A 25,494-nucleotide genomic window follows, 5' to 3' on the forward strand; every position below is an offset into this window, starting at 1 on the left:
TTTATAATACAAAACAAAAGTTAGGTATCAAGAAAAATTCACTCAATTTTTTATTTAAAAAAAAAAAAATAATTCAATTTTCTTCAGTGTGTTTAGAAACAATATTGATATTTATAATTACGTTTCTCTCAGTGTATATATCTAGCAACTAAATTGAATTTGGCAAACCTTTGTCTTTAGATTGGACGAAAACAAATTAGACATTTATTTATTAGCAAAATTTACACACAAATTGTCACACAGCATACAAAGACGTCTTACCGTGTGCCACCTGTAGCAAAATAGTTATTCTCATCTCTCTTTGTCTGTGTGTCTCTCTTTCTCCCTTCATCCTCTATGCTCTAATCTCCCTATGCTTATTAGTTTCTCTCTTCAAAGTTAACGGTCGCATGTCTCACATTTAGCACAACCGTCAAAATACGAGCTTAACAACTATCAAATTTTGTGTACAAAAAACTTTATCCGCTTCCTTCCTTCTCTTTCTCTTTTTAAAACAGTTTGTGGATTGAAAATTACGGAGTTTTCTAGTTTTGCGTGGTCTCCGGCACGGCATCGAGGGAGCTGGTGCCACCGTTTACGGGCGCCACGGCGGAATTGCTTAGGGCCGGTCGATTGTTTCGTTTCCGCTTGCCGCCTCGACGACTGCCCTCGCGTCGCTCTCCATTCTGTTTGCTGTTGTCCTCGCCATTGTCCTTGCTGCACCCCTGGCCCGCGGCCGAGGAGGACGCGGAGGAGTTGGAGCCCTGGCCATTGTGACGTTGCTGTTGCTGATTGTTACTGCTATTGCTGCTGCCATTGTGTGCCCGCGATTGCATCTTGGCAGGCTTAGGGCGATATGGTGAGGCGGCTGCCTGTGGCATCGGCTGCAGGATGTTGCCAACCGCCTTGGTGCGTCCCTCTCGGAACACCAAACGCTGGCCGGCCCGTATGTACTCCGGCTGTTTGATGAAACGGAACTTCACGCGCGCCTTGTCGCCGGTGCGCAGGCAATCGCAGGACATGCGCACAATCGATGCCGTCTGGCGTATGCTGCCGCAGTGCACCATCGCCTGGTAGCGGGCGGAGATCGTTGTCGGATGATGCAGCACAAGGATTTCGCCTTCGAATTCCCAGCATGCCTGTGGCTTCAGCTCTGGCGCCACCATGACCATGCCCTTGCGCAAATACGTTCGTTTGATCTTCTTCAGCGCAAAGCTCGCCGTCTGGCCACACCGCACACGCTCCACATTCATCCGTTTGCGATGGATGCTCTTGATCGTGATGGGCACAAAGGTGCCCACAGCATTCGGCCCTAGCATTAGATTATCGTTTAGCTTTATGGTGCCCTGCAGGCAGGTGCCGGAGACGACGGTGCCGACGCCTGGCACCGAGTACACATCGTCGATCTGGAACTCTGCCGGCAGATTCTCAGAGCCGGCCATGCGTGTGCTCAACAGATTGAGAAACATTTTGAGCAGCTCCAGATTATCGCCGTTCACATTCGACACCTGAAAGATGGGACAGAGGCGTTCGCTGACGAAATTCGTGGCACTCAGCACAACATCGTCCTGGCTGCGCACCACAACGGGCACCTTGCGGCATCCCTGCGACTTGAGCATCTTGAAGAGCAGCTTCATATTGTCCTGCAGCACATTGGGCGGGCACATATCGATCTTGGTGACCACCACGAAAACGGGCACGGCCAGCGCCAATGCGAGACCCAAGTGCTCCTTGGTCATGCCAATGATGCCAGCATTAGCACCGATCTGTAGAACATAACAGTCAGTTACATAAGTAAATAGATATGTAACGGTTTATCAATCACCATCAGCATGCCAAAGTCGGGCGCATGACCCGTCATGCCAAACACTGTCGTCTTCAGGTATCGCTCGTGTCCCGCCAGGTCAATGAAAGTGATCACCTTCGATGACTTTTCGCAGATCTTCACCCAATCCAGATGGCCATGATCTGGTTTATTCACCACATTACCGACGCCATCGAAGCCCAGTATATCGTTGCCCACCGAACTAGTGCGTCCGCTTTCGATTTCATGCTTATGCCGGAAGAGACGCTGTCGCGCATGGCCACGGCCATTATCCAGCTCACCGTGCGTTAGAACGCCCAATAACGTGGACTTGCCGGCGTCCACATTGCCAACAACAGCCACGCTAGAAAAGAAATGGACAACTTAAGATTTTGTAGACTTGAAGAATTATTTAAGTCTCGAGTCTTACCGTATCTCCATAAAGTCAGTTGTATCGATATGCTTGCGTATGAGCAACTGCGCCGTTTTGCCCTTCTCCACATTCCGTTCGCGCAGCACTACGAGATCAGCATCTATGGCCGTGGCCAGCTGACGCAGCGTGCGCATCGAAGCCTCAAACTGCTCCACAGTCAGTCCACTGTCCCGGCCATCTATAGAGGGAGTTGATTCACATTATTAGAATATATATATTATATTTTAAATCGTTTGTTTTATCACTGTATGTCTATGTACATGTATTTTGAACAAGCGAAACTCCTAGCTCTTGGTCTCTCTTTCGCACTCTCAAGGAGCTTGGGACCGCAAGTCCTCAGTCCTACATGCGTGCGTGTGAGCGAGATGACTCCTGTCTCTCAAAAGCGCTCTCTCAAATTTATATTTGCGCTTAATTAACTAATTGGCATTTTACTATCGAATTTCTCTTCTGCACCTTATAGTTATTTTATATAGTTCAACTTACCCTCGCCCACGCCTATTTCGTAGATGGTCTCGCCACAGCTATCAGAGATGCGATCGAGCAAACGCCGCTTGAGCAGCTCCAGCTGCTCCTCGTTGGGCGCCACGAGCACATCCTTGCCCCGAATGCTGGAGTAGTCGATGCTTAGCTGCTGCGGCTGCTGTGTGGGCACCCCGTCTACGGTGAAGATATTGCTGCGTGCGCTTTTTATGCCCACGCCCACATTTAGGGGCAGCGCTGGTGCGTTCTGTATATTGTTCATGATTGGGTGTCTAACTAAGCTGGGTTACGCTCTATATCCTTGGAATCATTGCCTGACTGTGTGTGTATATGTGTGTGTGTATGTGTACGTGCAAATTATTTCTGCAAGCAAAACGGAACATAAATTTCATTTAGTAAATGTTTACCACAAAGTTGTTAATAGTGTTTTTTTTTTTTATTGGCATGCTAACCTATCCCACTCCCATTTGCCGTGTTGAGTCCGACGTGCGTTGTGTTTGCATTTCACTTGGGTAATGAGAACAAACAATGTAAGAAGCTTCGCTTTTATATGAAATGCTGACGAAACTCATTCGGTGAGTGGCGCAATAGAGTGGATCTTAGTTGCTTGAGTGGGAAGGAGAGATCGCGAGGAAGTTTGCATAGCGATGGGAAAAAAGAGTGCAACTACATGTTGCTGCGAATGTCCCTCCAAAAGGAGAGAGAATGAGAGACCTAGTTGAGGCGCTTGAATTTTCATTCGTAGGCGAAATAACCGTTATAGCGTAAAAATTGTAGTAAAGCGACAGCAGTTGAGGCGAATGGGTGAGGGTTTCACTCAAATACGAAATAGCCGTTATTGTAAGCGCTGCAGACAGAGCGACGACAACGACATTGCCAGAGAACAAGCAGCTAAGCAGCAGCAGCTGGGGACAGTTGAAAATCAGCTGTTCTCGCATAAAGATGACTAGCCAATGGAGCTAGGGGCACATGTACGGATGTGCGCGTGTGTGTATTTCTCTCTATGTGTGTATGTTTGGCAAAGCATAAGACGCTGTTTGTTTATTTTGGTTCTCTTTCGCTGCTAGTTTATGTAAGTCATTTTTGTTGACGTACACAAATAAAAAAGCTCAAACATTGTTTTTGCAATTTGGTTTGGCGTTTCTAATTTTCTTTTGTGCCCCTAAGCGAAAATGCGAAAAAAATTTATTTATAGCGCCCACACGTACGAGTATATGTAGATATATTATGACAAAGTCAAAACAACAATTAATTCTTGCGCCTTTTCTTTTGTTGTGCTTTCTGGTATTTGTTTTGTGCCATTGAATAACAAACTGTAGATCAGCTGGGTGGAAATAGATGTATGCAGATACATCTTGGATGCATATGAAAATCAACTGCGTGGGTTCGTCCAAATTGCAATTAAAAAGTGAAAGGGTAGTTTCATTTTTTGTTGATTCCACAAACTCCTGTTGCGGGCTTTTGGGCTTCTGTATGAACCCCCGCCAAGTTTTTCTTCGTCATTTTACAGTTACTTACAGTTCATGCAGCACTTTGTCGTATTTGCTGTTGCCTTTGTACTTCGCACTAAGCACATTGAATTTGGATAAAAGTGCACTAATATTACATTAATGAGTACATAATTAGTACAATGACTACGAATTGTTTTTCATCTGTCCAAGCCACGTACGATTTTGTAGCGTTGCCAGCGCGCCAAAATATGCGGTGGCAATACTACATGGAACTTATCGATAACAAATAAATTTCAATCGACTATCGTTATCTAAGCAGACCGCAAAATTTTAAGTTAGGAAAAGGGGAAGTGGTTAATATTCTGAAAACCACAACGCTTGAGAGATTAACATGAATTAACATTATTTTGATTAGTTATTAGTTAGCTTATGATTAATTTAATTTTTTATTTTTGTCGCTGCGGTTTGTTCTTATAGCATTGACATTATTTGATAAGCATTCCTTATTGCTAGAACCTTCGGAATTATTTTATAAATTGTGTAATTTGTAATTAAATGAATATGGTTATGATTCACGGCGAATTTAAATGAGAACACAAATTTTGCTCGCACTCACACAGTTGTTTGTATGTATGTATGTATGTGTGCAAGTGCGCAAATATATTTTTCACCTTTGCCTTTTTGCTCACTTTATTATATTGTTATATATATATTTTCCTGATAAGTTGCAATAATTTGCCAATCCTATACTTGAAGTTTCCATTAGTATTTGCAGCGACGTATTTGTCATTTAACTTAAGCGATTTTATAATTCAAAGTTCTTTAAACTTCCAAACAGCTGTGCACAGAGAGCGAAATGCCAAAAATTTCAATGTCAACAAGTTTTTTTTCTTGTCTGCCGCGTGCTAATACTGCTGCTTCTTCACACTGCCGGTCAAGCCATTCGCACCTTCTCGCTCTCCAGCACAAAAGGCGTTGCTAGGCATAATGGTATGGCACACACACACACATACACTCGGAGTCAAACATTGATGTAAATATGCGTGCACGTGTGTGCGTGTGCTCGTATCGCCGGCATAGCATGAGTTATGCAAGCCAGAAATAAATGTCTTACAAAATGAATGTGTTTTATTTTTACAGTTCTTTTTTAATATATATATATGTATGATAGTCTAAAAAAATAGTTTACAAATTATAAAAATGTTTTTAACAATTTTGGTACAATTTTCATCGTGTTGCATCATTCGTAGTGATTTAATCCAAAAGCGTTATATGTGAATGGGTATGTGTGTGTGTGTCAGAGTGTCTGTGTGAATATTTTAGGGCGGGCGGGCCACAAAAGTCAGCTGAAGTTGTCTGGCTTTGTTCTTTAAATACATATGTATGTAAATATCATATGTAATAATGCTCAGCTAATTAGGGGTGGGTGGGGGAAAACATAATGATAATGCTAAAAATATATTTAACATGCTTTCCTTCCTATTCGGTTGCTGCTCCCGCGCACACAACTGGCAATGACTTCTCTGGAGTGTTTTCTTTTTTGTCGTCTTCGTCCATCACTTCGCATATGCATTCATTCACAATATAAGTCTGTGTGTGTGTATATATGGAAAAACTGTAAAACTATGAATTTGTATATGTACATACATATATTATGAATTTATATATAGAAACATATATATGTTGTCTGTGGGAGGCAAAACAAGGGACTGCGGCGGCATATTGATGTGAGTGGAAACGGACATGCTTTCATTTTTAGTTTAGTGGAAACGGGCTTGTTTTTTTTTTTGTGTAGTGGAAACGTGCTTTAATCGCTTTGCAAATACATTTTTGTTGTACATTTTTAGTTGTTGTTGTTACTGCTACGGCGCGCTTCCAACTATAACTAATTTATTTAGTTGATTTTATAATTTTTTTGTTGTTTAAGTTTTGAAAATACCCTTAATATATTAATATAATTATTATATTTTATGTGTTCTGTTCTCAGCGCTCACTTGGGATGCCTTTATTTGTTGTATAGTAATTTGTTTTCTTTGTGTGTGTGTAAGGTCTGGGTGTGTGTGTGTGTGTGTATGTGTAGCATGACCCCCATTTGAAAAGAAGTAGTTGTAATTGTCGTCCACTTGCTTCTACTTCTGTTCGTATGTATGTGTGTGTTTTACGTTTTTAATGCGTTCGTGTGTGTGTGTGTTGTGTAGGTTGATTGGCTGGGTTTAGGCAGATGCCGCAACTTCACCAGATTTCTTGGCGGCATCAGCAGTGGCGGTTCCAGCAATGGCTACCTCCTCAAAGTTCTCAACCAGATCGGGCACATCATCGTCGCCGGCATCCGCCGATGCACCAGCACCGACACCAGCCGCACCGCCGCCAGCCGCATTGCTCTTGCTGGCAATCTCAGAGGCAATCTTCTTCAGCTGATTGATGTCCTGGGGACCCAATTGCGTGAGAATGCCGGGCAACATCTCAGAGATCGTCTTATTCTCGCCATGGCCGGTAATGGCGAACGTGTTGGTTGGTAGCGATGCCTGCGCCTTTGGGTTGTTGAAATGGATGACGGTTCCATCGTTTTTGATAATATTCACTTCCTCAATGCCGGGTATGGTATTGACCGATAGCTTTTTCAACGATGACTGCAACTTCTTGTCATCAGTGGCCGGGGTCGAGTGCACAATCTTCTTCTTGCGACGTGGGGTACCCTTGCCGCCAATGCGCACCTGCGCCTGCAACTTCTTCAGCTTCTCTGGATTCATTTCTGTAAGACACACACAAGGCAGAGCGCGCGCACAAATACACACAATTGCCCAAAGAAAATGTTGCACAATGTTTAGTTTTTTTGGGGAAAATTTTTGTTGTTGAGTTTGTAATGTTATGAAATATACTGTTGAAATTACTTTGATATTACTATAATTTAGCACAGAGCTTAGCCCGAAAAACACGTGCGCCCAGTTGTACTCAAATGTCAAAAAGAAATCGCCATGATAAAAATGGCAAAGCAGTATGTATAAGTGTGTAGTACTGTTAACAAACACTAAACTCGGTGTTTTATATCGATGAAATGTGCTTAACTCAATAAAAATGGCTAAGCGCTTATTTTGTAGGCTTCAAGAATATACAAAAAATATATTTTAATTTGTATTGAAGAGAAAACAATAAATTTTCTCATTAAATTCGCGATTTTTTCAGTTTTCTTTGCCCACCAACTATCGATAGGCAATCAGCTGTTTTTGTGGTTACTAAACACAGCGCGCCAATTAAGTGTTGGCTAGCGCTGCAGCTGCGATGGGTGTTTTAACGCACGGCAACGCTGATAGCCTACAAGAGTTAAGATTAGTAATCGCATTTCTCATAGATAAGATAACACATATTAGTGAGTTTATTTAATTCAACGAAGTACGAAATCACGGTGTGTGCATATACTAAGCTTCGAAATCCTTCACGTGTGTGCAATTTAGTGTCCAAACGCCAGTCTGAAAGTCAACAATAGAAAATAACTGCAACAAGTGGAAGAGTTTATAAATTATTAATCAGAAATTCAATTTGACAAACAAAAATAAAGACCGTCTGTGTTGCGTGCACCACGATAAGGCTTTAAACGTAAGTTTGGCATGCATTGACTACATCAATTTTTGAAATTAATTGCCGTTTGCTAATTGCAGTGGAGAGTTGGGACAGTGATTTTGATTTTGATAGTTTTGACGATTTCGCCATGGATTTCTGGGGGATTTTCATGTTTTTCCTGTTAACGTTTCTCATAATGAGCTGTTGCGGCTACTGCTGTACGACCAAGCGTCGAGGCACTGTGCTCTCAAGTAAGTACATGGATTTTCCCTTATTCAAATTAATAGCATTTGTATATTGACATGACTCACGCATACATAAACAGAGTAGCACACACTCACGCATATACTTATACACACACGGACATACATACGTATATAGTATATGTAATGTGCATATGATGTGCTGCCTTTAATATAACTTCTATGATTCATCATATTTATTTTCATTAAGCCTGTACGTAATTCTATAAATCTTTTTTTTTTTTTCAATTAACTTTTATTGACGTCTGTTTAAATGAGTTTTAAATACCATTTTTTTTTTTCAAATCGTTTTGCACAGTTTCTTTGTTGTTGTTTTGTGCATTTTCTTTGACCGGCTCATTCGTAAACAAACAAAAGTTTGTGACTTTTTATCTGATTTAAATCAATTTGGGGAATATATATATTTACGGTATTACATATATACGTACATATATTTATATGTATTATGTATTGTCTCCAGGCCAATGAGTAATATCTTTCTAATTATTGTGTTTTATCTTATCAGTATCGCCTGACAACGCGTTTTGTCTTTGCTTTATGTTTGTTTATAGTTTCTCTATAATTATTATTACATTTTTAATATATTTGTATTCATTTATTATAAATTTACAAATTAATAATAATATACAAATTGAAAAAAAAAAAAAAATTTAAAAATTATAACCAAAACATGCTAATAGCCAAAAAAAATAATAAGTGTTAAATTATAATGATTCTAAATTATAATGATAATTAGCAAATGTGTTAGTACTAGACATTCAGTTATACAGGAATATTTACTATTTCCATAGTCATTAAAACTGCGATTCAAATCAAACAACCCTAATATATGTTATATATATAAATTCCAAAATATTTCCCTACAAAATTTGCATTTGAATCAATTATTTTTTCCTATGATTAAAAAAGTATAGGGTATTATCTATAAATTTATATGTATATATACATAAAGACCTATAAATATATATATTTTTTGCGACTATAGATAAATTAAAATATGAAAAACATGATTCAGTGCACGTTAAACTTTCAAAGCTGATTGAATAGAGTTTTCTTTTACCTGAAGTTACCCGAGATTGTGTGCTCCTCACTATGGTTTATATATATTGTGATGTTTGGATACCCATTGTGGTTGTCTTCTCTGTTTTTATGATTATTATTATACTGCGTATAATGCGATCGCGCCGTAATCGTGTACAGGCAGCTACAGTGATCTCTAGCGGTAAGCGAACAGACAGACAAGAGTAAAAAGCTTTTAAGAGTAATTTGTGTGCTCTAATCTAATCTCTCGAAAAGATAAGGAATATAATATAATATAAATAATAATTATATTTATAATTTTTCTTTTCTTTTCGATGATCACAAATAATTTCTGTCATTTATTGATATTTCGCATATTCTTTATAGTCGCAGAGATTTGCGTATTTTCTTTTGAATTACTTTCGACATAGATTGTTTTCATAGATTCTTTGACTGACGTCAGCTCGTTGATGAAGCGTAAAGATCTTGATAAATCAATTTCTGTTGTCTTTTAAATATTAAATTCAAGATATGACTACAAATTCTTATAAGATATTTAATATAATGATCAAGAAAAAGTAAAGAAATCTCACCAGATCTTATAGTCTTCATATGTATATGCAATTATTTCATATCACAATCACTATAAAATATTGATAGATCTGCAAGGCATACAATCCAAGTATTGATATATTTAACACTTATCGCTCGACTTCTATTTGACTTTCGATGTCTTCTCTCAAGTTTTGGAAATGTCCCATTTTCTCTAATTGCTAAAATGATGTACTTATGTTGATCATGTTTGACGTCAGTAGACTTTGTGCAGTAATCCATATAAATTTTGATTATCGCTAGCGATACGAGATAGTCTCAAAGCAGTTACTATTACGGGATTTCTATTGGCTGAATGCAACTTTGGTTAAGAAATTAAATTAAGTTCCACATAATAATAATGTTGATAGTTATCATAATCAGCATGATCATCATTATCATCATCATCATCATGAACATTAGCCGATCCGATTGACGTAAAACGCTGTTGTAAATTCTCTCAGTCCACTTTAGTATTTTATTGTGTACTGCGTATTGGATTTGAAAAGGTTCAATTTCTATTCATTCATATATTTTGGTAAAGGGTATTCTCATTTTGTTATGGAGTGTGTGAGCATATAGGGAATAAGTGACTAGGAAAGTTATTTAAGTTAAAATAAAAATATATATTTTCTATAGATCTACTACAACGATATGTTGCATATGTCATATTTATGCTATAGAAATATTAGCTCAAATATTAAAAATCATTTTTTAAGAAAGTCGTCTTATATGATTTTTCATACAGGAGGGGCACCAAAGTTCTATATTTTTATTTAAATTGTAGTAGAAGTAGATAATATTTTAATATATATCATGTAAGTGTAAAGTCGGGTTTCTCTATAATAAATCTTGATTTTTTTGAGATTATATATTAGTATATTTATTTTTATTTTCTTAAATATACATATTAATATTTTTTATATTTAATTTTAAATAGAAATATTTTGTATATATCGCTTTTTCTATGTCTAGCTCAGAAATTCTCTACTGTAGCTTCTACAGTAACATTCAATTTGAGGGTATTTAATCTTCGTATTATCAAGAGATTTGTCTTGTTAAGCGCTCTCGTTTTTTTGTTTTTGTTTTTTATTGTTTATTATAATAAAAAACCGTGACGTCGCCAGCGTCTACTTGGTTAGCCGTATCTTATCTGATAAACGCTTCTCTTGTGGTCGCTGTTGCTTCAAGCCAAGTTAGCACAACGATTGCTTTCATATAAGCCATAAATACGCACAATGGCATTATTTAGTGAGCAGCTTTAAAGAAATGCACAACGCGTAGACCCCGAAAAAAAAAGTGAAGAATAGTTGAACAATTCGAATTAAAAAAATTTTTAAGAGAATAGTAATAACAATATTTAATTATAATAATTATAATACTTAATTATATGTGTAAAGCAATAATAAAATGGTGCACGAACCGACCGATTTGGATTTGGAAATTTCGACAATTATCCTGATCTGTCTATTTGTCATCGTCCTTGTGTGCATTCTAACCGTTATAATAAGGAGCTGTGTGCACAAGCGAAGAAAACGAAACGGTTATTCAGTGGACAACTGTTAGTGTTTAGTTAATTTAAATATAAACATTAAATATAAATAAAGTTAAATATAATAAAAAATATAATAATGAAGGTTTTGTTATAGTCATAATATATATTTATGAATGATTTCAATTATTTTTACGAAAGTTTTGATTTTTATTTATATAAAATTAAGTAAATCAAAATAAAAGTGTGAAAATTATGAATGTGCAAAATCAGTTTGTTTTAATTGTAATAATAACAACTTTTGCAATGTCCAAAATGTGCTCAAAGATTTTTGGAATTCATAATTAAGATATAAATAACAATAATAATAATAATAAAAAAAAAATATAAAAGAAATTATCATAAATGTCGAATATAAGTTTAACTAAACAAAGCTTGAAGCTAAATTATATATACAATATAAATTATCTAGTTAAGAATTTAGATGTAAACAATAAACATTTTAATTAATATATTAAAATTTATTTTTGTTTTAAATATTTTGTTTAAATATTTATTTAATATTTAATATTTAGTATTTCACTATTTTTTTTTTTTTTTTTTTTTATATATAATTGATTAATATTCAATATTTTACAATTTATATTTATATAGATATATATATATATATATTTTTTAAATATTTATTTGTTTTCTTTCTTCTGTATAGAGTATCTTCGCATAGAGTATCTGTTAGTCGTACAAAGTTCTTTGATTTATATTCCCTTTTATTTATTTACGATTATAAATTTCTTATTATTTATGTCTATATTAAATGTTTGCACAACTCTTCAGCTGTTTATCTGTGCAAATAATGAGAACAATGCGTAACTGTTAAGTTCGAAGGTGATTTCACAGCGCATTTCCTTGTAGCTGACGCTGACACGTATTTCTTCAATTGACAGTTAAACAAGTTCGACAAGATGGTATCTAAAAATATGGTATATACATACATATATCTATATATATATATATATATATATATATATATATAAACATTTTACGTCTTCATTTTGCATTTGTCGCTCGCATTGTTTCCCTTCAGCAACTGCTTTTCTTTATTTTCCATTTCCATTTTGCCCCTCAGTTTGCTGGGTTAATGCCATTGCAATTGTTGGGCCCCAAATCATTTGCATTTGTGATTTCGTTGTGCACTGTGCGGACATCCTAGATAATGAGATTTGTTCGAGTTTAGTATGGATTGGCTAGCCTTTCTGCCGTTGGCCGTGCTGATACTTGTTGCCACTCTTGTGGTCGCAACTATTTATTTTATTCGTTGCTGCTTTGTGGCTAAAATGTATGTACAGCTCTTTCGACAGGCCGGTGAGTAGTGCCAGAGCTGAGTACTTCATTAAAAATACATAAATGAGAAGTAAATATATAGTTTAAAAATATAGATAAATACGTATAGTAAATGTCATAGATAAGTTATAAAAATATAGATAAATAGTATAGTAAATATATAGTATAGTAAATGCCCAGCTCTAAGTTTAAAGCTCGAAGGCAAAAAAAGGCTAAAATGCTCTTCAATTTAATTTTTTAATTTGAAGAAAAAAAATATGAAAATTTCAAATATTTTTACGAGTTAATTTTAAATAAATTCTCGTCAATAATCTTCTGAGTCATTTGTGGGGGAAATTCCTTCACTTACAGCAACAGGTTTTACATATGAATAGTTATACAATAGACAAAACTCGTTTAAGCTTAAGCTTGATTGCAATCAGATCTTGTCGCAGTTGTCGTCGTTCGCTCATGATAATCAAAAGCATTTTGAGCTTTGAGAATGGAAACTTCTCTCGATGAAGATACATTTACTCCATATGGAATAATGATGGTTATTCTAATCAGTGCTCTCCTGTTAAATTGTATAGTGTGTATATCCTGTATCATGGATTGCTGTAGAAGCAAACCGCGTATTGCTGTACTCGAAACGGAAGCAGATGATGTCGTAATCACTAATTGTAAATATTATTTACGTTGTGAATTCTTAACAAAAGTTATATAGTAAAAAAAAAAAAAAAAATATATATATATATATATATATATATATATATATATATATATATATATATATATATATATATATATATATATATATATATATATATATATATATATATATATATATATATCTATATATATATATATATATATATATGAAAATTAAATCATATATATATACACAAACATACTAATTTAAGCTTAAGAAATGCCGGATGCGCTGAATCGTCAACTCGATTCTGCTCGGTTTGCTTCAGCTTGTTATATATATTTTCTTCTTACTACTCCTACTCATTTGAATTCGTCAAAATTTCTTGCTCTTTTTTTCTGAGATAAGAACTTGCACAAAATATTCTCAGCTTGGGTTATATCGGGCTCTAGGAAATTTAGTTACAATTGATGCATTGTGCTTTAAAGTGCTTTTAAAATGTCGGAATTCGATTATGGCCGTGTTGCGTTGATTATTGTTGCATGGATTATACTTTTTTGGTTTCGCTTATGCATAAGATCTACAAATAATTCAACATGTGATTTTCTATGCAAGCCATGTACAAACGATGATGAAGATCCATTATTGACATGTAAATATATATAAATATATACATATACATACAGGTATCCCTCGTATAATGCGATAGTTATGTTCCAGAAGAATTGCGCATTATGTAAATCCGCGTTATCTAAAATGTAGTTTTCATATAAATTTGGGGGTTAGGTTCCAATAGGTTTTTTTTTTTTTTTTTTTTTCAATAAAATTCATACAAAATAACAGATGCACATATATTTCAACTCAGTACAAGATATGAAAAATAATACATATGTACATACATTTGTATGTATTTCAAAATTCAAAAAACCAAATTTAAATAATTGTGTGCACATTAAAAATATTAAAAACAAACTAAAACAAATTAAAGGTTTATTAAAAACTTTATTGCTATTCTTCAAACTTCATATGGTAATTAATCTGTTTCACAGTCTTCAAAGATCTTTGCACGTTATAATTATGTATTTTCCCCTTCGCGTTATATAAGCCTAAATTTCGCGTTGTACTGAAACCTAATTTTTCCAAATCGCGTTATATCGAAATCGCGTTGTAAAAGAGGGACACCTGTATATTAATGTTTCAAAAATATTTTTTTTTTTTAATACGGGTTAGTTTCAAATTAGTTATTAGTATCTTCGAAAATATTATTTTGTTGTTTGTTCAACTGCTCAGATTTACTAACTTTAAACATATACTACATATAATACATATATATTATATTTATTCATCAAAAATATTTAGCTAAAATTGAAATTACTTATCGCAATGCAGCGGATGCGGGTAAGAAACTGTGAAAGGAACAAGCGCTGATAGCAGCTTATTTATGTGTGTGTGTGTGTGTATGTGTGTGTGTGCATATGTATGTATATCAGGAGCTTAGGATGATTGTAACAGGAACTTGATGCTGGGACATTTGTGTGGCCCAGTCCGACATATTCGATAAGATTCATAAATATATAATATAAAAAAATTTATATATTATACATATTTATTTTATTTTTATTTTTTGTTTTTATTATTATTATTAGTTTTTCTTTTTCAATTTTTTTTCCTATTATTATTATTATTATATAAATTTGCTATGCTCTTCAAGCCTGAGTTATATACATATGTATATGTATATTCTATTCTTCAAATCACGAGGGCATGAATGAGCTTTTATTAATATAATTGTACATAATTTTTATATAGTATATATACTGCTTGACAGGTGTTTGTACATTTTCTCGTTTTGAATTATACTTAAATTGAATATCTAGACATAAATATTGTGATATATAAACACATATAACACATATAAACAACACAAGAGCACTTAAATGATTAGCATTGCTTAGTCAGAAATTTGTTATAAACAATTTATAAATATCTCAAGCATTTATATAAACCTTCTAATAACCACTGTTTGGTCATTAGTCATAACTAAGAAATCTCTTTCTATACATATATAATATATATTCATTGATTGCCTCAAAGCAAGAATTCTTTTAGTCTTTGAGTTCCTTTTACTGTGCTTAGTGCCTCTATATGTCGCTTGATACATCGGATATCGGGTTAAACGTTTTGTTTGCCCATACTATTATTATAATAGGAATTATGCTGTGCTATAGTATAAAACTCTGTTACGATTACTCTAAAAGAAAGTATAATGCTACTCTGTTGAAAATGCAAAGTGAGTAAATAAAATTAAGTTAGGAGAAAATTTGAAATCTTCTGTTTTTAGATAAATATTTAAATATATATTTCAGAAAAAGGTTTATTAATAAGTAAAATATTTTACTGATCTTAATAAGCATTGCTTAAGCAACCATCTTTATAAGCAAGAGTGTATATATTTATATATCGAGCGGTGGTTAATCTATAATGTATATAAGAAATTTATATATTTCTATATTGAGAGCTTATAAATCTGTGCATGATGCACGATGATCTAACCACACATATAAGAATACATATATAATTTGTAATACATACATTGCTGTAAATCTTTCCACTCTGGAGCTGCTTTAGTCTTTGTTTTGCTTTAAGAGTGTTCAGTTCGTTTATGTGATATGTTAGATACAAAAATCCTTTTATTATATGCAATTTTGGGCAATATTATAATAGTTCTTATTATTGCAATTATGGCCTATAGTGTAAGAGCTTGTTGTAATAACTGTAGAACAGACGATGCTGTTACTCATTTTGAAATCCATGATGGTGAATATGAAAGTTGATATTCAATATAGAATGTGAGGATATTTAAATTTTTTTTCTGTCTACATATAAATATTCCAATTAATTTTTGATTGGTATGAATTCATTGGTATATGCAAATATTGATGATTGGAAATTACTATTTCTTTTCCAATTAGATATTCAAGTGTACTAAGGTTTTTGGAATCAACAAACAGCTCGAAAGCTTTTAGCCTAAAGCAATTTGGATTATTTGTTTGTCTGTTGTAAATATAATAATAATAAATTAATTCATAGCTTGTACAGTTGAGTAGGCTGGCCTAGCTAATCATACTTATGACGCCATCTAATGAAATGGACTCTATTAATAGAAATACATATGCATACATTCACATATATATGTATTTACATAAACCTATGCCAATTGTACCTTTTATTTCTATTTTTTTTTTTTTGTCATACGAGTTCGATTTAGGCTTTCATCATGAATGCAAGTATTTTGGACTTTGCATATTGGTCATTTGCGACCGAACGTATGAATTTTAATTGGGAATATGTGATAAAAGAATTGGTTGCATTGAGCGTTCTAACTGTTCTGGTTGGCGTCTATGCCTGGTTTATAGAAAACGATGACTACGAATATCCACTATTGAAAAATCAAAACAAAGTGCAATCTATACAAACTTACACTTAAAATAGTGCAAAACAAAAATAAAATAATATTTATTAATATATAATAATTAAAGCTACAAATTATGAGCACGTAAGTGAAGAAAGAAAAACTATTGGACTTATTTTGATGGGAATATAATTGGGTTGTAAAGAGACGCGGTAGTCGCCATAAAGTATATATGTTTCTAAGTCGTTCCCGTGTCTGTATCCGTACGATCTCGTAAACTACAAGACCTAAGCACTTGAAATTTTAAATATATACCTCTGTATATTATAGGCAGTACGAGTTAAAAATATTTTTCGAGAATTAATCCGAATTCCTTATTATCGTTCACAATTCATATTATAATTTGATTATAAAAGCCTAGTTTAAATATTAAACTTCATGTTTAAGCTTCTTGGATGAATGGTTCGGATTTCTGAGACCTCCGCATGAGTAAATTTAAATAGGAAATTTTTTAAGAAACATCACCTAAAAAAAAAGCCAATGCAGCACTCTAATACATTTATTCCCCTTTCACAACTAACTCAAACACAAATCTCTCACTCTTTATTCTTCTCTCATCTCAATAGGTCACTCAATTATATTAAAAGCTCTCAAAATGATAATTCCTTCTGAATAGTGCTTCATAAAATTAATGAACCCATTTGCATTACGTTTATACAATACAAATTAGCTGAAAGCTCATGAAATATTTGGATTAGTCAGAGAGCAAAGCTAAAGTTAGCAAATTTCAGTTATTTCCGAACTGTCGAACGACATGCAGAACTTTACGCAGGATTATGCTGAACACACGCAGTCAAACCACTTACCATTCGTTGTGGCCATATGCAAAGTGCTTTTCAGGATGCTGTTATATTTTTTTGTAATTTGCACCTTTGGGTATGTGGCGCATCATAAACGTAAGCAGCGACGCGTTAAAACATTGAATGATCAGAGTAAGTTTTTTTTATTGGGCTTGCAAAACTTGTTTTCAAAGTATTCAGTTAAGATAAATGAGAAATAATTTTAGAACAGATTTTTAAAAGGTTTTTAATCGATAACACTACAACAAGAATTGCAATAGGTTACAAAAAAAAAAAAAAAAAAAAATTGATCTGAGCGAGCTATACAGGAGTCTGCAAAGTTTCAAATCTCTAGCTGTCATAGGCTACACTACAAAAAAACTTAAAAAAATAGCTGAGATGTTTGCTTTATGTTTCACTTTGATATGCTTTACAAATTGTATCCCTTTTCATCTACTAAATTAGATCACTAAAAATAAATACTAGACATGTATATTATATATTTATATTATGCAACATAAGAAATCGAGGTCGAAACTAAAAGTGAACATTAGGTGCTAACTGTTCTAGCTGTGTAGATATCTTTATGACTTCCTTAGATTGCCCTTATAATATATTCTGAATTGGCGAGCTGGCAATTCATGGCATGATTTGTGCATTTTGTTATCGCGCTGTGATGAGGCTATGGCATTTAGTTAGTCTCTCCAAGTTGGTCGTCTTGTGCGTACCGTTAGTTTAATTATTGTTGTTGTCATGGATATGTCAAGCATTTATTGGATATTATTTTTTACACTCTCCGTATTTTTTTTAACATCGTGCGCTGTGTTCCTAACGCGCGGACGCAATGGACGAGCGCAGCTCATGAAGGGCGCAGGTGTGTTCAACGTGACGCTGTGGTTTCTATATATATGTGTATGTGTGTGTGCGTGTGTGTATGATTCATAACTGTACATAAGCGGATTACATGTGCAAAACTAAAAGATAATATTATTTTGGTACTTTTTTTATTACACTGTTTCTTTTGTCATTGTTTATCAGTTACATTGATAAGGAGCTTAATTTTTAATAGCCAAACAAATGGTTTAAAAAATTTAACTTTTTTTTTCTAGATTTAAAAAAATCCTTTCTTTTTTATTTTAAAATATTAGGTTCCGTTTTTTTTTTTCGCATCAACTAATGGCTTATCAATATTTTTTATTTTGTTTTTCGTTTTGGATTTAAGACTTATGGAAAGTTCGCTCACAATATACATTTCACTCTCTTCTCTATGCAGATTATAAGAATCTTTTGTTGCCAAATGTAGCTATGCTCACATCATCATAATCATCTATATGTGAATAATTTCGTGGAAAAACGAAATAGAATTAATAGAGTATTCATTGCCTTACGTGGGTAAGCCCCCGCCCAAATTGTTGCCCTTATCAACAAATTGGCAATTTGTCATATCAGTTAAGTGTGATATATATGTATATGTTTATATATATATTTTTTTGCTATCCCGAGTCATAACAATTTTGGCTATATAAAGTTTAGTTCGCTTTTGCCCTTTATTGCCTGTGCTTCAACGATCTCTGACTGAATGGAGGGCTATGTTATTGGCATAATTGTATTTTGTATTGCAGTACTAGTACAAATTTCTTGCTGTGTAGCTGCCATACTAACCAAAAGATATAGACAAAATACAGTCGTTAACTCAGGTAAAGTCTTCAACTAAATTGAATTGTTTCGACACCTGCCCCATGAGCAGTTAAGTGGATTTTATAGTAACAACTTTTACTGCACGTGTTCAGATTGAAGAGCTGTGCCAAGTTCTGCTCTCTTGGGTGTGATCGTAGCTTTCTGTGTGGTCGTCTTTAAAACAATTGAATAGAATTTCCCTTAAAGTACTTTTCTTATTTGCTAGAGTTCCAAAGCTCTTCAGATTCGATTTTCTGAGTGCTCGAAAACACTTGAATAGCTGGTGATATCAATTAGTTAGATTAATCGACTAATAGTTATGCATTACCTAAATTAAATTCCCCTTTTTAATGTAAAACAATTTTACTCTTTGTTCGACGGCTTTATAAATTTACAAAAAAAAAAAAAAAAAAAAAAAAAAAAAATAATAATAATAATAATAATAAAACAAATATATACAGAAAATATTCATAAAAATAAATGAAAAATATATTAAACATGAATTAAAAAAAAAAAATTAAATAAAAAATAATAATAATAATAACAAATAATAACAATATAAATAAATAAATATATTTGTTTATATTATGTAATAAAATTAATTAAAAAATTAAATATTTATTAAAAATATTTAAATATTTATAAACAAAAATACAAAAATTAAGAAACTAATAAAATATAAATATATGCAACAAATATTGAATATAAATATGTATACATATTGTATATACAATATCAATAATTATTTACAATAAAAATTAAATTTATCTGTAGCCTAATATTGATTCCAAAATTATATATATCATTTATAATTTATACATATGTAATGTATTAAACCATAATTTTAAAATTTTGCTGCATTCTTTTAGCTTCTATTAGTTTGATATAACCACTAGAATTTTAATTAATTAAAGGGTATTAAGATAATATACCTCTCTCTTTATCAATCTATAAATATGAGTGTTCCGAGTATTTTGATCCGATCCAGTCAACAGTTCGCATTGTCTGACCGAAGCGAACGTTTGTCGGGTGCTAGAATGTCGGCTGGAATGATAATTGGTTTTTGTGTAGGATTTATTATCTTTACGATTATCTCAGTAATTGTGTATTCGAAACGTCGAGCACAAAATGCCGCATTTGCTGGCTATGTGTTAAGCGAACGCGCTGGTAAAAATATTCGCATACTAATTACTAAATAATAACCTAAATCTCAATTACTTATCGGCTTATCAAATAAACCGTGTTGTGCACTTAATTAGTTGGAATTGAATTAGATTTTAATATCGATTTCGAGTTTTTATTATATCCTGTTTTTATTTTTTATTTGCAGCACCCGTTGTAGTCACATCGGCCACACACACAGCCCCTGGCGGCTATCCCGTTACACAGATACCAGCCACAACATATCAACCGAACGCCTACGGAACACCCTATCCCGCCCAGACCGCAGGGTAAGTGCACATAGAGCAATCGTCTAATGTCAGTTAATGCTTTAGCCACGTTTCTTCTCCATCATTATAGCAATGTGACCGTGCAGATGCCCATGGGCATGCCCATGCCAGGGGGACAGCCACCAATGCCAGCGTAAATATACTTACACCTACACTTAACCGCAGGCACATCGACCACATCTAACTGTTTATGTTTAATTGCAGAATGCCACCGCAAATGGCAGCAGCAGGAGCTTATCCGCCCATGATGCCACCGGGCGCTGGGGCTGCCAACATGAATCCACCGTCATATGACATGGCCATGGCTAATCCGGGACCGAGTGTTGTGCCCGGCACCTATGAGAAGCAAATGCCCTACAATCCCAACTATGCACAATAGGCCTTGTATGGCCCTCAACTCATCTATCTGGACAATTGTTAATCGTGGATTATTTTAATATGACTTTGTTTTGTTTTTCCTATCGCGATCATTTCCGAGCTGTTTACGGCTGGCACACCTTCGGTACCATATATACGCTTTAGCATTGCTTTCAATGATTAGCTATAGTTCCATATATATATACATATATATATATATATTATATAAAATTGTAATATTACCAAAGTGTCGCGCCATTGATTTGTTATTCGTATTATATGTATGTATTCGATACCAATTCACAAATCATTGTGATGTAAATACGTTAATAAGTGCAACTTAATTTTAATTTATATTATCTACTTTATAAGAAAAAAAAGGCAATGCAAAAAAATACTTAAAAAGCCATAAAAGAAAAAAAAAAAAAGAATACATAAATAAAATTTTTTAAATAAATTAATGAAATGCACATTATGCAAAAAGTTGTATGCATATTTTTGTGTACTTTCATTTCTATACAAATTGTGCTGAATGTTTTTATATTTATTAATTTTTATTTTATTTTTTATATTTATATAAAAGAATGTGAAATTATGTCTTTCTTAATTATTAAATATTATTTTATTCGCCTTTTAGTTATTATATATATTTAATGTAGGGTAGAAAAATAGATTTATGTATGTCCTCCTTTATCTAATGAAAAGTATTTGATTTGCTATTTGGGCTTATGAATCACATTTACTGATAACTTATATTTATGGCAAACAAATCACTCGTAAAATCACATGCTGAATATTGCAGAATGAGCTAGATTAATAGATATGTTATATAAGATCAACTACCTTTACAACAGAATAAATTTACAATTTTCTACTATAGATGTAACAAAGGGAATTTCTATCATGCTTTTAGAATTTCATAATAACTCTTTAATATAGAGATTGTATAAATTTTGATGGGGATCACTTTGAAGGGCAATGTTATAATAGATAAATCAAAATAGAAAATTCTGGATGCTTTACATACTTCTATATTTAAAAATTAAATATATTCTAAGCATGTATGAGAATCAAGAACACATTTGCTAGCGCATAAGATATATCAGTATACTTACACTTACCTTATCAATAATAAGTTGATTAGGTCTAAGTCTGTCAATGTGCATTTTTATTTTTCGTTCATTATTTCGTTTGTCTCTCTTATTTTTTCTTTTCAAGAATTGCTTATCTATGTCATCAAATAATTAGTCACCCATATTTTATATCATTTTCTGATCACTTCTAAATCAAACTGTATAAAGAGAAAGTCTAGAACAAAGCGAAAAATATTTGTTAACTGCTGCTAAATATTTAGTAAATAATATTAAATAGTATTATAGCTTTAATATAATATATAATTTACCTAGATTAGCATGCTTTAATCAGTATAGCTAAGTGATTTATCTGCAACAATGCATGGCTCATTAGGCTAACGGCGTGCAGCACAACGAATCGAAGTTGTATAAGCCATACTCAAGTCAAAAACAGAGTATAACTTCCCAGACTTTCGCACAGTTTGCCACGTAAAAATGAGAAAGTATTTGGTGTTGCTAGGACTGCTGTCAATTGTCAGCAATACGGTTGCATCAGTTTGTGCATATCAGAAGTACTGCCCCAATGGAACAAGACATGTGCTGTGCGCTAAAAGGGTAAAAACTTAAATATAATAATTATTTGTTTGTATTCAAAAAAGGTTTTTAGAACTTAGATTCATTCGATGAGAAATGTGGTGAAAAATATCATTTATATGGCATTGACGGATCTCTGAGGGAGGACGTACTGTTTCGTTTGAATTTCGCGCGCAACATGGTGGCCAGTGGACTATTTGATTATCCACCGGCAGCAAATATGCCGACCCTCCAGTGGGATGAGTTTCTGGTCAATACAGCCGAAAAGCTAGCGTTTACATGTGATACCAGTGGCCAATACTGTTCCAATTCGAAAGCATATAATTTTGTGTCCACTGTGCAAATCGGGGCCCATTTTGTAAGGGACGTAAGGCAAAAAACTGCAGTTAAGGATCTACTCAACATTTGGATTCGAGATTTGTTTGGCTGTAGTATGGATACTAATGGCATAATAACGCGAAAGGCTGTGAAGTGAGTAATACGAACGATCATAATTTATATTGATCTCACGATGATTCATTTTTTGGTATCGAAAATACCTATTGAAATATTTGCGTGTTTTTTTTGTATTTATTATTATTATATTAGGAACACAACCTGCCTAGGTCACTACGCGCCTCTACTCGAAGATCGTTGCAATAGAATTGGATGTGTGACAACCGCTACTTTTAATGAAGCTGGGGAAACCACTTCGGCAAATCTGATTTGCAATTTGAATCGAGCTAACGTCAATGATGCGGTACCTTATAAAATAAGTCCGGTGCCAGCAATTGGCTGCATCCAGGAAAGGGATTATATATACGAGTTTTTATGCCAACCCAGTAAACAAGTCGATAATAATTTTATACCGAGAAGACGTAACCTTAGTAATATCTTCAAATCAAATGTTAGCGAACCCTTTATCAAGGATATAATTAAAGAAAACTGAAAAGGAAGGAACCGATGAGAAAACTATAAATAAAAATATATAAGAGTGCTGTCGTCGGTACTGTATATCTGTACCCTTCCATGTACTAATATTCCGATTATTCTACGCCTTTATTATATATTTATTATATATGCATACATATGTATATATAAAACACACATCCTATTAATAATAAATCCTCTAGTACTATATATATATATATATATGAAAAACTATATATATATGAAAAAATTATAGAGTCTGTCCAGAAAGAAATGTAATGAGTTATAGGAAAATCATTTTTAGTTCGTACTGTATATGCTATACACGAGTATGCATGTACAATTTCAAGTTTCTCCCTTTTGTGGTTTACGAGATCTCTGCGTTCATAAGGACGCAGGGATGGACGGATGAACATGGCTACAACAACTCAGTTCGTCACCTTGGTCAAGAATATATATTTGCTCTATGGGCTGTGCTATGCCTCTGCCGTCTGCCTGTTACATACACTTACACAAAACCATTATACCCTGATTTTCCTGATTTTCAATGGGCTCAGAGTATCAAAATGGAATGAATTAATTAATTGTCTAAATACAATGCGGTTGTGGCCATGACCGTGGCCAATTGACAGTGGGCCGGGTGTGTGTGTGTGGGTCTTGGGCTGCTTATTGGGCGAGATAGCAACGCTTCTGGCGTTGACAAATCGATTTGCTGACCAACTCTATAAGAGAGTGTGCTCCGGGGCCAGAGCTGAGCAAATTGGCTGCGTTAGCGAAATGTTGTGGACTAACTGGCTGCTGGCTGCACTGTGGCAGTTGTGCTGCATTTGGCCAAGGATTCCGGCCTTTGACTATTGTGATCCTACGCTCTGTCCGGGACCGGAGAAGCACATTGCCTGCAGTAATTTTGGTGTAAGTTCGATGAGGCAAAACCCATTCGTATCGTCGACATTAAAGTGCGGAAGATTTTTGCAGGAACTGGCAGAGACCTGCAGTCCGGATGCGCATGTGGTGCGTATTACAACAGATAGACGGAATATGATTCTCAATGAAATGAACGAATACCGTGATCGGATCGCAGGCGGCAATCTGGTTGGCTTCAATCCGGCCACACGCATGGCCACGCTCCAATGGGACCCGGAGCTGGCCAGCTTTGCGGAACTGAATGTGAAACGCTGTGCTCTGGTCAATGATCATTGCCGCAACAGCGATCAGTTTCGCAATGTCGCCCAGGTGGTGGCCGAGGGCGGCTGGCAGGGTACGCCATACGATAGCAGCGGTCCCGTTGAGTACCATACCGAGGATGAGGTGATCAAGGCGACGCTGGAGCAAATGTTCGGCGAATACAAGGAGTGCAGCATGCGTGACATTATAGCGTATAGTCCGCCAGCCAACAGGTAAGACTGGCGCACACACAGATCGCGTGGGGTCGTTGTTCGGTCCTGATTGAATCTGAAAGAATTTTGCGTTTCCGTCTTAGCAAGTGCATCGCGTACTTCACACAACTGGTCAGGGACAGCACCACCCATGTCGGTTGCGGCATACTCCGTCAGACGCGCAACATCAGCAACAGTGCCGGCCAATGGCTGCTCAGTACGCATCAGTATATGACCTGTAATTTTGTCCGGGGCAACGAAGTGAATGCGCCGGTTTATCAGAGCGGCGATAGGGCAGGAAGCGACTGCCGCTCCGGACGCAATCCGCAATTCATCAATCTGTGCTCCATCAACGAGATATACGACAATTACGGCGTAGTTGGCTTAAGTTTCTACTAAAAAGTCATACTATATTTGAATATACGATATATATAATATGTAATGATGGTTATACATAAATAAAAAAAAAAAATTAATTTTCATTTAAAATATTGTTTCTTTATGAGTAAAATAAATATAAAAAAAAAATAATATAATAGACAAAGAAAATAAAATTAAAATAATATAATAATAATAATAATAAATAATAATCAATTAAATAAAATTAAAATAATATAATAATAATTAATACAAGTATATAAATAAGTAAATATATAATATATATTTTTATTAGTAAAGTACAGATTTGTTTTAATATACTTAATCTATTTTTTTTTTAATTTGGCTAACTTTCAAAATTTATTATATAACATATTTTACAAAT

At 34.3% G+C, this 25,494-nt stretch overlaps 5 protein-coding genes across 16 annotated transcripts; 3 read left to right on the forward strand and 2 right to left on the reverse strand.

Annotated features, from left to right (window-relative positions):
• Positions 1–20: 20 nt before the first annotated feature.
• GTPBP1 (GTP-binding protein 1) lies at positions 21–5,125 on the reverse strand. 3 transcript variants are annotated; one of them, XM_089470300.1, is made up of 6 exons: positions 4,218–4,772; positions 3,152–3,206; positions 2,703–3,062; positions 2,214–2,394; positions 1,805–2,147; positions 21–1,745 (listed from the first exon to the last, which is right to left on the reverse strand). In XM_089470300.1, exons 3-6 carry the CDS (start codon positions 2,959–2,961, stop codon positions 525–527), a joined length of 2,004 nt encoding a protein of 667 aa, XP_089326426.1. In that variant the 5' UTR covers positions 2,962–3,062; positions 3,152–3,206; positions 4,218–4,772; the 3' UTR covers positions 21–524. The 3 variants fall into 3 exon arrangements, with proteins under 3 accessions (XP_089326426.1, XP_089326427.1, XP_017866652.1); XM_089470301.1 differs by lacking the exons at positions 3,152–3,206; positions 4,218–4,772 and adding an exon at positions 4,840–5,125; XM_018011163.2 differs by lacking the exon at positions 3,152–3,206.
• Positions 5,126–5,880: 755 nt separating this feature from the next.
• bic (bicaudal) lies at positions 5,881–7,198 on the reverse strand. Of its 2 annotated transcripts, none has more exons than XM_018011168.2 (2): positions 7,042–7,198; positions 5,881–6,902 (listed from the first exon to the last, which is right to left on the reverse strand). In XM_018011168.2, the coding sequence occupies exon 2, from the start codon at positions 6,898–6,900 to the stop codon at positions 6,364–6,366; it is 537 nt and encodes a 178-aa protein (XP_017866657.1). In that variant the 5' UTR covers positions 6,901–6,902; positions 7,042–7,198; the 3' UTR covers positions 5,881–6,363. The 2 variants fall into 2 exon arrangements, with proteins under 2 accessions (XP_017866657.1, XP_089326454.1); XM_089470328.1 differs by having other exon boundaries at positions 7,053–7,180.
• A 209-nt stretch (positions 7,199–7,407) lies between these two features.
• On the forward strand, positions 7,408–21,302 carry LOC108616171 (uncharacterized). Of its 8 annotated transcripts, XM_018011176.2 has the most exons (5): positions 7,408–7,744; positions 7,807–7,959; positions 20,302–20,422; positions 20,493–20,555; positions 20,627–21,302. In XM_018011176.2, exons 2-5 carry the CDS (start codon positions 7,857–7,859, stop codon positions 20,799–20,801), a joined length of 462 nt encoding a protein of 153 aa, XP_017866665.1. In that variant the 5' UTR covers positions 7,408–7,744; positions 7,807–7,856; the 3' UTR covers positions 20,802–21,302. The 8 variants fall into 8 exon arrangements, with proteins under 8 accessions (XP_017866665.1, XP_017866661.1, XP_089326451.1 ...); XM_018011172.2 differs by lacking the exons at positions 7,408–7,744; positions 7,807–7,959 and adding an exon at positions 9,001–9,193; XM_089470325.1 differs by lacking the exons at positions 7,408–7,744; positions 7,807–7,959 and adding an exon at positions 12,839–13,074.
• Positions 21,303–22,292: 990 nt separating this feature from the next.
• Positions 22,293–23,474, forward strand: antr (antares). Its single transcript, XM_018009479.2, has 3 exons — positions 22,293–22,467; positions 22,520–22,917; positions 23,035–23,474. Exons 1-3 carry the CDS (start codon positions 22,348–22,350, stop codon positions 23,372–23,374), a joined length of 858 nt encoding a protein of 285 aa, XP_017864968.1. The 5' UTR covers positions 22,293–22,347; the 3' UTR covers positions 23,375–23,474.
• A 623-nt stretch (positions 23,475–24,097) lies between these two features.
• Positions 24,098–25,220, forward strand: LOC108615115 (antigen 5 like allergen Cul n 1). Of its 2 annotated transcripts, none has more exons than XM_018009358.2 (3): positions 24,098–24,267; positions 24,331–24,752; positions 24,815–25,220. In XM_018009358.2, exons 1-3 carry the CDS (start codon positions 24,133–24,135, stop codon positions 25,128–25,130), a joined length of 873 nt encoding a protein of 290 aa, XP_017864847.1. In that variant the 5' UTR covers positions 24,098–24,132; the 3' UTR covers positions 25,131–25,220. The 2 variants fall into 2 exon arrangements, with proteins under 2 accessions (XP_017864847.1, XP_017864848.1); XM_018009359.2 differs by having other exon boundaries at positions 24,099–24,267; positions 24,836–25,220.
• Positions 25,221–25,494: the final 274 nt, after the last annotated feature.

Source organism: Drosophila arizonae, chromosome 5 (genome assembly GCF_054131065.1).
Source record: "Drosophila arizonae isolate 15081-1271.41 chromosome 5, UAZ_ARI_1.0, whole genome shotgun sequence".
NCBI classification, from domain to species: Eukaryota; Metazoa; Arthropoda; class Insecta; order Diptera; family Drosophilidae; genus Drosophila; species Drosophila arizonae.

Coding starts and splice junctions, on each gene's coding strand:
- GTPBP1 (XM_089470301.1), bottom strand. CDS start 2,961: ATGAACAATATACAGAACGCACCAGCGCTGCCCCTAAATGTGGGCGTG. Junction 2,148..2,213: donor ACTGACTTTATGGAGATACG/GTAAGACTCGAG, acceptor TTTCTTTTCTAG/CGTGGCTGTTGTTGGCAATG. Junction 1,746..1,804: donor CCGACTTTGGCATGCTGATG/GTGATTGATAAA, acceptor TATGTTCTACAG/ATCGGTGCTAATGCTGGCAT.
- bic (XM_018011168.2), bottom strand. CDS start 6,900: ATGAATCCAGAGAAGCTGAAGAAGTTGCAGGCGCAGGTGCGCATTGGC.
- LOC108616171 (XM_089470325.1), top strand. CDS start 12,897: ATGGAAACTTCTCTCGATGAAGATACATTTACTCCATATGGAATAATG. Junction 13,075..20,301: donor TGATGTCGTAATCACTAATT/GTAAATATTATT, acceptor TTTTATTTGCAG/CACCCGTTGTAGTCACATCG. Junction 20,423..20,492: donor TATCCCGCCCAGACCGCAGG/GTAAGTGCACAT, acceptor CCATCATTATAG/CAATGTGACCGTGCAGATGC.
- antr (XM_018009479.2), top strand. CDS start 22,348: ATGAGAAAGTATTTGGTGTTGCTAGGACTGCTGTCAATTGTCAGCAAT. Junction 22,468..22,519: donor ATGTGCTGTGCGCTAAAAGG/GTAAAAACTTAA, acceptor AAAGGTTTTTAG/AACTTAGATTCATTCGATGA. Junction 22,918..23,034: donor ATAACGCGAAAGGCTGTGAA/GTGAGTAATACG, acceptor TTATTATATTAG/GAACACAACCTGCCTAGGTC.
- LOC108615115 (XM_018009358.2), top strand. CDS start 24,133: ATGTTGTGGACTAACTGGCTGCTGGCTGCACTGTGGCAGTTGTGCTGC. Junction 24,268..24,330: donor TTGCCTGCAGTAATTTTGGT/GTAAGTTCGATG, acceptor AGATTTTTGCAG/GAACTGGCAGAGACCTGCAG. Junction 24,753..24,814: donor TATAGTCCGCCAGCCAACAG/GTAAGACTGGCG, acceptor TGAATCTGAAAG/AATTTTGCGTTTCCGTCTTA.